The sequence below is a fragment of the Brassica napus genome, chromosome C1 (genome assembly GCF_020379485.1).
Source record: "Brassica napus cultivar Da-Ae chromosome C1, Da-Ae, whole genome shotgun sequence".
In the NCBI taxonomy this organism is placed as follows: Eukaryota; Viridiplantae; Streptophyta; class Magnoliopsida; order Brassicales; family Brassicaceae; genus Brassica; species Brassica napus.
The window spans coordinates 17,723,410-17,734,275 of NC_063444.1; the positions used below are offsets into that span (position 1 = coordinate 17,723,410).

Consider the following 10,866-nt stretch of genomic DNA (forward strand, 5'->3'; position numbering starts at 1 on the left):
ATGGTAAGTTCCCTAAAACCTCTCCAAAGTCCTTAAAAAACTTCTCATTGTGAGATCTCCCTTCTCCAAGGTGAATATCTTCAAGCTTGCTCCCCAAGATGTCTTCTCATTAATTTCGCCTTGGTCCGCAATCCATTCTTCAAGTCGAAATCTTCATCTTGACTTGTTCATCCGCACGTACACTTCTCTGTTGCAGACTATGCTCCATTCGCTGATGTATTTACGTCTGTATCAGAATGTCCATCTGATCTTTGCATCTACATCTTACTGGCCAGCAACTCATTCTGACTTTTGAAATCTCCCACCTCTTCTCACCGGCAAGCTTAGTGTACACATTTTAGGTGCTCAAATCCTCGCATGATTATTGCTTAAGGCATACAAGGAGCATGAATTTGGATAATGTCTGCATAGATGAAGTTTCAAAATCTAGAAATTCAGGATACATGAGCTATCAGTAGGAAGAAATAAAGCTTACAACATTGTGCGGTTCCCATTATACTTAGCAAGACATTTTTTTAAACTAAACTTTAGAATACAATCATACAGAATCCCATGATCGACATTGAACAAAAAAAAATATCAGGGAAGCTTATTCCCCAAAATCTGAGCTTCTATTCTTGTGATAATTAAATATGAAGTTCTGGTAAATACCTGACAAGAATAAGTACAAGTTAAAGCAATCAAGGTAAGCTAATGACAATATATTTAAATAGAAAAAAAAAGTCAGGCAAAAACAAAATCAGAGATGAAACCTTCTATTTCAGTGTTTCACTACCCAATAATATGGTGTAAACGGTGCGTTCTTTGCGTTGCATATAACAAACAGCTGATGATTGGAATCAGTGCAGAAAAAGTGACAGTGGAAGAGATAGAGCCGCCAAAACAGACCTAATAAGAGTTACAAGCGAAGACCACGGATGAAAGAGATGAGTGGTTCAAATCAGAATCAATTACAAGCACATTAAATAAATATAAACGTTTAACTCACTAGCACATCTACTACAAGTATTGATGAGATACAATGTGGAGAAGACGATGACGTGGCCTTAGATCAAAATAATGAGTAGTCAAACGTTTATCTTAATTTATGTTTTGTTTAGTGGAGAGTGTAGTGGATGTGCTAGTTGCACATGTTCACGTGGTAGTTAGTTTGTTTATTTAGTTTTGTATTTAAGCATGAATTGGGAAGATAACGAAGAAGAAGAGAAACTGTTGTAATTTGTTTTGTTTTAGTAATTTGTTCTTCACAAATTCTCTTAGCTTCGATAAGGGGCCTTAATTGGCATCTAAGTAATCTTGTATTATACGGTACCAGTGGAGTGATTGAGTTCATTCCTAACACGCCTCCAAACACAAGCACCAAACGATTTTAAAATGTTGATGTAAACGTAAAACAATGCTCCTAAGAGCATGATTAACCGGGTTCTTAATTTAGGATTCTTAATTTATGATTTGACACTTTTTTGTTTTTTTTTTTTACGCTTTTCGGCTAAAAACCAGTTTTTATATCTCTTATTTAAGAGCCGGTTCTTAGCTTTTCTTAGTTAAAAGCTAAGAAACGGTTCTTAACCGAAGCTAAGAACCCCACTCTAAGAACCCGGGTTAATCATGGAAATTTTTTTCTTTCAATGCATTTGTTTATGATTAAATTCAGATCCTTTTTAAATAAGATGATTCAAGTATATACACAAGTGATACTAAGTTTATGATTAATTAAAGAAGAAAAACAATCCCAACATACTTTGCTCATCTTTGTTTTGATAACCTTCTGCTTCATACAATAAAAACCTACTATAGAATAGTATAAATTTATGTGTTCAAAAAAAAAGAAAAGAATAGTATAAACTCCATGCTACAGTAAAATTAATTTCTAATTTATGCAAATAAATTAAGTAGAAAATAGTAAAATATGTATTTGAAATATATACAATTAAATAACTATTATTAATTTAAAATTGAATTTAGAGCGAAATAAAACAAACATAAAAATGTAAAATGCAAGAATTCATATACTATTTAAGTTGAACAATTTAACAATTTAGAAGTATCGCGAAAAAAACTTAGATTATAAATAAAATAGTCAAAAGATGTGAAAAAATATTAAAACAGTTTTTAGTCAAATATGTAAGAAATTAGTTCAAAAAGGTGAACTAGACTTGAATTTGAAAGAAACTATGAAAATGAAATTTTATATAAACGATTTTGTAATATTTTTATAAAAATCAACTAAAGAATTGGGTTTTGGGTATTAGGAATCATCTCATCTTGAATTGAGATTAAGTTGCTTCTTATGCATGATGCATCACAAACTTCTTAACATCCCAATATATATCCCACCAACACTTATTTGGATGAAATAATTTGTTCAATCACGGGCGCAACACATAAAATAGATAATTGATAAACGGAAATACTATTTTGGTTTATATCTAAGGAATGAAACAGATTATTTTTATTTGCATAATGTTTACATTTACAGATGGAAATGGCTACCAATTACAAAATCTACAAAATACGATCCTTCCTTCCTTATTCCTCTCTTACACAACATTACACGTAAACATCTAGATAACATTGTTTTATTATTTCTATTGGAAAAGGAAAGATTCGAAGGAAAATAAAGATTTTAAAAGATTGAAAAGGAAGATGAGTCATATATATCACATGATGGAGCAGCTTTGTGGGTTTTCTTCGCTGAAGAAATTGCATCTGGTGAGATGGCATGGTCGGTAACCAGGTGGTGGGCCACCTCCCCAGCAATCGCAGACTGGTCGGCCATAGTACTCGTATGGTTGTGGCAGCAGCATTCCGTATCCATAGAACGCTGGTCCACCTCCACAACCGTCGTAGTATGGCCAACAACACATTGCTACGGGCTGCCCTTGCTGCTTCGGCACCACCGGTGGTGTCGGTGGTGGCTTGGGTGGTGTCGGTGGTGGCTTGGGTTGCTCGATGATCTCAATGGTCTTAATAGAGCCGCCACCTTTAGAACAGAGTTTGTCCATGATCCTCTCAGGGCTGCAGCAAACCACCTTGATGATGACTATGTTGGACTTTTCATCGAACCATTGGTCTCTGATTTCTCTTGTTCCCAATCACACAAGTCATTATCCACTCAGTCCATTTCCTCACCAATCAAATCAGATCAAACAAACAATATAATTCAACAGAATCTAAGATAAAAAAAAAAGAAGAGAGAAGGAACTCACGAGGGATCTTGCAAAGAACCTTCTTGACCTTCTTGTAACACTTGGCACAATCAAGATCCACCTTCAACTTCATCATAGTTATCTGTTTAATGGATATCGACATCACTAAAAGTCAGGTTCTGCCGTAAAGTGACAACATACACTTGGATTGGACGTTTCTAAAGATCTAATCACTGTAGAAGAAAGAGGCAGAAGACCTGGTTCGATCTCTGACACACAAAAGTTAAGAAAGAAACATAGATTCTTCTTATAACTTCCATAAAGTTAAAAACTTTATTTAATACGATCGAATTTCATTTTAATCCACACAAAACATACATATCCCATATATACAAAAACCTACACTATAATAACAGAAAACAAAAAATGAGCAGAAAAATAAGTATCAAAAGCTCCCACAAGATGTAAACTCTAAAGACCCACACAACTTTCTCTGTCTACCGAAAGAAGAACAAAACAAGAAGATAAAAAGAAACGAAGAAAGACCTTTTTCTTGCCCTTCTCGGCCATGGCTTTAGAACAGAGAGCTGAGTTCTGGCGGTGGCTTAGAGTCTACTGATGATTAGTGTAGCTTTTTATAACACACACACACACTCAAACCTTACTCAACCAATGATATGCTGCACGCGTATGCAGTTGTCAATTTGGCATCTATTCTTTATTTAAATCAAAAACTTTATCATTTCTTTTTTGCTCGTAATTAGTGTACAATAATGTATCACTGAAAGGTGTTCAACAAAAAAATGTATCACTGAAAAGGAGAAAAAAAAACTCTTTTTACATCCAGCTTTCAGAGTTGCCATTAATATGGGTAGATACGAATCGAATATCAAGGTTTTTGGAAGTATTTGTGATCCAATCCGTTTCATCCCAATAATCAATTATCCTATTTGATTTGATTTATGGCTACTCGAATATCCAGTATCCATATCCAATTTTTTAGACAGAAATCTTGTTTGATTCATACAAATTAAATAAATAATAAAAATCCATAAATAATATAGAACAATATTTCTTTTTTACAAAAATAAAATTTATTTTATTTTTCAAACTCTAATAAATAAAATAGTAAATTTAATAAATAAAATATTGTAAAACTTAGGAATATTTATATAATTTATATATATAATTTTTTAAAATATATTTATATATATGCATATAACGAATCGAATCAGATATTCGTTCCTAAAAATATTAGTATTTGTGTATTTGTTTTACTTTGTACCATTACGGATATCCGGACGTTTTGATTCGAACTGAAACGAATAACGAATTAAATAAAAATTTACCGAGATTTTGCCCACTCCTACTAATCAATTTTTCTTTCTTATTTTCTTTTGCCATTTTATATTTACTTCTCTTCTAATGTTTCTTTTTAGTTTAGTTAGATTAATTCACATCTTATATATTAAAACAGAAGTCACAGCCTTGATTCATGTGTGATTTTTTTTTTTAAATGGACTTAATGGACCTATTCATAGAAAGTCATGTTACATTTAATATCTAATCTTATCATTTAAATTTTGGGTCTACCATAAATTTTTATTGGGCTATCAATAATTAGACTTAAACAATAGATGATTTATTGGATTTATAGATAGTATAAATTAAATAGATATAATTTAATGTTGTAATACTATAACTCTATATGCTAAATATTTAAATATTTGTCGATGTTAACTTTTAAAATTAGAAATATTTTTTTTAAAATAACAAAAATCATATTATCTAACAATGATTAATCTTTACTACCTCAAACCAATGAAAACAAATTTTAAACTATATAGTTTATTTTAAAAATTAAACAAAAACTAAATGTTTAATTATTTACTCGATAATATAAATCTATGAAGCGAAAAGTTTAATTTTTAAAAAACTTTATAAATTTGTGAAATTTTACAATATCTTTGAATATGACAATAAAACAATAATGAAATAATAATCCGAAAATATATATATAGGAGAAGATACAAATACATGTGAAAGTTTGAAACAATATATTCAATGAAAAAAATATACAATAAAATTATTATGTTTTAAAACTTGATAGACACATATATATAATATATACCAATTTAAAATTGAAAACAAAATATTTATATAAAAATAAATGAATACAAAAACCCGCACGGTTGCGTGGATTGAGATCTAGTGAAAAGTTAAAATTAAAGTTTGAGCCGGCGGCTATTTCAACCATTTGCTCCTTCAACGCACCTCCTTGTTTCTCTTATTTGCTGTTCTTTGGAGATCTGTAATTGTTTCTCCAGCACCACTATCCACTAATCCAACTACTCCAACTTCTACAATACATCACATGCTTAATCATCTGATAGGCAAAGAGATATGGTTTCGTATCCCCTAAATAACAAAAATCATATTATCTAACAATGATTAATATTTACTACCTTAAACCAGTGAAAACAAATCTTAAACTGAGAATTTTTTATGTGGTTTACATATATGTTCCACCATTGAGTTTCTTTTCGGCAAAGAGGTCTCTTGCCTTAGCTTGATATGCATAAATAGGCCGCTAAAAACAAGGAGAGCAATGTAATACCATTCATTTTATTGAGCTTATTTTGGCTATATAAAATTTCAAAGTTAGTTATTCAGTAAAATAATAATTTCACGATATTACCTAGGCCTGAGATTTATTATCTGAGATCCGGATTCGATCCGGATAGTAAAATCTTGGATCTGTCCAAACCGAATCCGGATCCGGATATCTTAATTTTTAGGTCCGGATATCCGGATCCGCATCCATATTTTTAAAACACATTAAATTTTTAAATTTCATTAATATTAATATTTGATATATTAATATTTATACATGATTTAATCTTATAATATAATATTTTGTTTTTACAATGAATATTATACATGAATTAATCTTATAATATTATAATATTTATACATGAATAAATCTTATATTAATATTTATACATGAATTAATCTTATAATATTATAAACATATATAAATATATTTATAAATCTTGTATAAATATTTAATTTATGTATTATATTAAAAAATTAGTAAAACAACCCAAACCGAACGTTTAACCATAAGCAAAAACCAGTTATTTTTATTTTTTATTTTATAATTGGCACAAATTTAATGTTGATTAACTAATAATACAAATTTGCACTATCTTTATTATGATAATAAAATTAATGATGTGATGTATTTTTAAGATTACGTAATTAATAAAATTGTTCAACTGAGTGAAATATGAAAAGAAAATTAATGTAATTATATTAATGAAATTACTAAAAAGATAATATACTTCTTCTTTTATACTACTATTCATATTTCCAAGCATTTCTTATTTTACTGCTATCATCCATGTTTCCAAAAAATACAGAAAGGTACTTCAGTTTTATATTTTTATTATTTTGATTTAAGTTATTATTTGATTCACAAAACATGTCTGTAAATAAAAATATGCATTATTATTATCATGTTAATATAATTAATGATGTGATGTATTTTTAATGTAATATAATTAATGAAACTGTTAACCTGAATGAAACATAAAAATACAATTAATTATATTAATGAAATTATAAAAAAAACACTATACTTCTTTTTATACTGCTATGGGGCTGTTTGTTTGCTCACCCAGGTGATCCATCTGGGTGAAGATGCAAATCAATATTCGTTTTGTACATTATAATGCTACATCTATATGGATCACCTAGCTTAATTTTTAAAAACTCATCTCAAATTCTCATCCAAATAAAGACGAGCCTTGATGCTGCATCTGGATGCATATGCATCTAGTTCACTGCAAAATGATAAATGACAAAAATAACTTTTTAAAATCAAAATATTATTTTCAAACCAAAAATTCTATTTTTTTTTTTGCATGAACATTTTTCCGCCAGAACCGAAAAATGTATTTTCCCGCCAAAACTGAAAAACACATTTTTCCGCTAAAACCGATAATGTGTTTCCGCAAAAAATGTAAAACGCACATTTCCATAAAAACACATTTTTCGGCCAAACCAGTAAAACCATACTTTTAGGCCAAAACGGTAAAAACGCACTTTCCCGTCAAAACCGTAAACTGGCATTTTCCCGCAAAAACCGGAACACACATTTTCCCGCCAAAATCGCAAAAACGCATTTCCCGCCAAAACCGGAAAAAACTGCATTTTTCCTGCCAAAACCCCAAAAATGCATTTTCCGCCAAAACCGCAAAAACGTATTTTCCGTCAAAACCGGAAAAAACTGCATTTTCCCGCTAAAACCGAAAAACGCATTGTCCCGCCAAAACTGAAAAAGTAGTTTTAATATGTTTCCAAACAATTATCATTTATATTTCTATTCATATTTTCAAACAGTATCAAAAAATACTTCAGTTTTAATAAAACCCAATTATTTTACACTCTTGATTTTATAACTGGAACAAAGTTAATGTTGATTAACTAATAAATAAAAATCTGCACTATCTTTATTATGATAATATAATTAATGATAGGGCAAATCTCCAAAATAGCACGTTTCTAAGTTTATATCACAAAAATAGCACTCAAAAACTAAAATGACCCAAATAGCATCTTTCTAAGTTTATCCTTTGAAAATTTTAATTTTTTTATTTTTCAAAATTTGAAATCTTATCCTCAAAACCTCATTTCTCAACTCTAAACCCTAAACCCTAAACTCTAAACCATAAACTCTAAACCCTAAACTCTAAACCATAAACCCTAAACTCTAAACCCTAAACCCTAAACCCTAAATCCTAAACCCTAAACTCTAAACCCTAAACCCTAAATCCTAAACCCCACCCTTTAACTCTAAACCTTAAGTTTGTGACTTTCGATAAAACATTAAGTGCTATTTTTGTGACTTTTGACCTTGAGTGCTAGTTTGAGAACATAAACTTGATTTAGTGTTATTTTTGTCTTTTTCTCTTAATGATATTGTTAAGATAATATAATTAATAAAAAATTAAACTAAGTGAAGTATGGAAAGATAATTATTGTAATTATATTAATAAAATTACTAAAAATACTTGTTATCCTTGTTTTTAAATAGTACGAAAAAGTAATTTAATTTTAATAATATAGACTTAACCTTTCATCAATCAAAAAGCTCACATCGGCATAAATAGGCCTATTTTAGGACAATATCTTATTATGAAGAAAATGAGCCTTTGGGCCTGTATCTTTCTTGTGACATGGGTGAATGACCTTTGATGGAGATTTGAGTTCGAGATCATCGATTGTGGCTGGCGATGGAGAATCATCGCAGGCGAAGCTTGCTTGATGATGATGGTGAAATTGGATTACAGTAGAGAGACGGAAGAAGAATGCCGAAGTGAAGCAGTGCCGATGAGAGCAAGCTCTTCTTGAGGCTCAGCTTTGGAGTCAGCGACGGTTGATGATAAAGAGATTATCTCAAAATGTCAATAAAATTTCAAGAACTGAGACCTGAGTCAATGACCTACCAGGAAAGATTCTTAGGTATCTTATTGGTCTTGACGAATGCATTATTATACTCTTTATCTCTCTCTCTCTCTCTCATTGAAAATGTCAAACTTGTTGATCTAAGTTGTCACCAACCAACAAAGAGACAGACGACTTATATACACGCCAACGAGCTTGTTGATCCCTTCTCAGCTATCAGCAGCCAACTACAGCTCTAGATCGTGGTGAAATTGAATAACTTTTTTTTTATGGAACAAGTCGTAGTGTGAAGCTTCCTTTTTTACACGCAATCTAGACACAACTCCATAAAAGAGTAAAACTTTCCTTCTCTCTCGAAAGTCAAAGCTGTTCATTTGATGCGTTGATCGGCAAACTTGTGTTCGATTCTTGATTTCTCTTCTCAATGCCTGTTGATATTCAAAAGTAGCTAAGCATATTTTTATGTGTTTGTGGTAGGCATGGAAACAGTGAGTTGGAAGGAGAGATGATGATGCAGTGTTTAGATGCATTAAAGCACTTCTCCATATTTCTCTTGACTTGTTGTGATTCTGATCGTCATCAACACTCCGGGGGTCTTCCCAACCCTAAGGATCTGGCTAGAGGCACTGTCTGTATGTATTCTTCTCCTCCACCTTTTTTTTTCCCTTTTTAACTTCGCAACTTAAGTCATATTCATATACCAATTGCAGTTACTGTGAATGAGATTGAAGCTCTTTACGAAATGTTCAAGAGCATCAGCAAAGCCGGCCTTATCGACAAGGTATGCCATAAACCATCCTCACTTTCTTCGTCCTATACAGTATACACTCTCAATTAGGATCCTTTCAAATTATGCAGGAACAGTTTCAGTTGGTACTCTTTAAATCCAACAGAAAGAAGAGCCTTTTTGCTGACAGGGTAAAAAAAAACTTCTTAACTCCCCACATCTAGGTTTCCTTGCCGTGAACTCATATTCAAGACTTTGCAGGTGTTTGACTTGTTTGACACCAAGCATACTGGAATCCTTGATTTTGAAACCTTTGCACGTGCCATTTCGGTTTTCCACCCCAAGGCTCGAATGGAGGATAAGCTCGAGTGTAAGTAGTAGAAGAGATCTACCATTTTCCCTTGATATTCAACCTTGTCACAGCTCTTTGATATGATCTCTTTGTGCCTCTACAGTTGCTTTCAAGCTGTATGATCTGAAGCACCAGGGGTTTATAGAGAGACAAGAGGTATGTATATACAGTTGGTGTTATTCTTAGGTAAGTGTTTGTGTGTTTCGTTTCTCTGATCCTCTATTTGATGTGAAGTTGAGGCAAATGATGGTGGCGACTCTAGCTGAATCTGGCATGAATCTTTCTGATGGCGTGATAGAGATCATCATAGACAAGGTGGGCTTTGATTAAATTGATATCCAATGACCATTGAATAGGCTTTTCTCATCGTTATTCTTTGACATGAGGTATTAAAAAAAAAACTGATTGGTGTGTGTGTAGACATTTGAAGAAGCTGATAGTAAAATGGACGGGAAGATTGATAAGGAAGAGTGGCAGAGTCTTGTTCTTCGTCACCCCTCTTTGTTGCAGAACATGACCCTTCAGCATCTCAAGTAAGCCATGCCTCTCTTTCTATGCCTTCATCTCTTTTGTTATCTTCTTCGGTGGGGGCTTACACAGTTCTTCCATGTTTGTGTATGTGCAGAGACATAACAAAGACGTTTCCGAACTTTGTGTTTTACACCATAGTGACTGACAACCCATCATCTGGATGATCATGAGGGATGTGATTTTGGATTTTTGTTGGTGCAAGTTGATTCTTTTCTTTTTTTTTGGCAAAAGAGATGGTACAATATTGTATTTTGAAAACTTGTTTCTTACTTAACTTCGACTCTAATTCTATTTGTATCTGAAACCTGGCCTTTCTGATTTATTTTAAAGCAATTTTCAAATTGACAAACCTTGGAACCAAAATTAAATAGAAATTAGAACTTAACCGGTTGCCAAAATTAATTAGAAATTAGTTGGTTTGCTAAAAAAAAATATGAGATTTTCATCATGGTTGATGTTATTATTATTTTTTAATCACAATGATATACCCTCTTTGTTTGATGTATGGCACTTTGTTTAGACCAAGTAAAGGTGTGCTGCGGTTGAGAAAGTTGCATGAAACTGAACAATATGTGTGTTGATTGGCAAGTGTTAAAGGATAAGACTTGTGCTTTTCCTCTTCAGTAGAATGGAGTGTA

The 10,866-nt window shown here is 31.8% G+C and overlaps 2 protein-coding genes and 1 long non-coding RNA gene across 3 annotated transcripts; 1 reads left to right on the plus strand and 2 right to left on the minus strand.

Annotated features, from left to right (window-relative positions):
- Nucleotides 1-433: 433 nt before the first annotated feature.
- On the minus strand, nt 434-1,597 carry LOC125580939. The gene is made up of 3 exons (XR_007318657.1): nt 989-1,597; nt 753-888; nt 434-651 (listed from the first exon to the last, which is right to left on the minus strand). It is a non-coding gene; the product is annotated as an uncharacterized LOC125580939 (long non-coding RNA).
- Nucleotides 1,598-2,434: 837 nt separating this feature from the next.
- Nucleotides 2,435-3,958, minus strand: LOC106367462 (protein PYRICULARIA ORYZAE RESISTANCE 21-like). The gene is made up of 3 exons (XM_048746243.1): nt 3,696-3,958; nt 3,210-3,291; nt 2,435-3,082 (listed from the first exon to the last, which is right to left on the minus strand). Exons 1-3 carry the CDS (start codon nt 3,717-3,719, stop codon nt 2,661-2,663), a joined length of 528 nt encoding a protein of 175 aa, XP_048602200.1. The 5' UTR covers nt 3,720-3,958; the 3' UTR covers nt 2,435-2,660.
- Nucleotides 3,959-8,343: 4,385 nt separating this feature from the next.
- LOC106367463 (calcineurin B-like protein 6) lies at nt 8,344-10,550 on the plus strand. Its single transcript, XM_048746242.1, has 10 exons — nt 8,344-8,675; nt 8,764-8,863; nt 9,096-9,250; nt 9,329-9,399; nt 9,477-9,536; nt 9,607-9,715; nt 9,801-9,853; nt 9,932-10,012; nt 10,118-10,230; nt 10,323-10,550. Exons 1-10 carry the CDS (start codon nt 8,615-8,617, stop codon nt 10,390-10,392), a joined length of 873 nt encoding a protein of 290 aa, XP_048602199.1. The 5' UTR covers nt 8,344-8,614; the 3' UTR covers nt 10,393-10,550.
- The last annotated feature ends 316 nt before the right edge of the window (nt 10,551-10,866 follow it).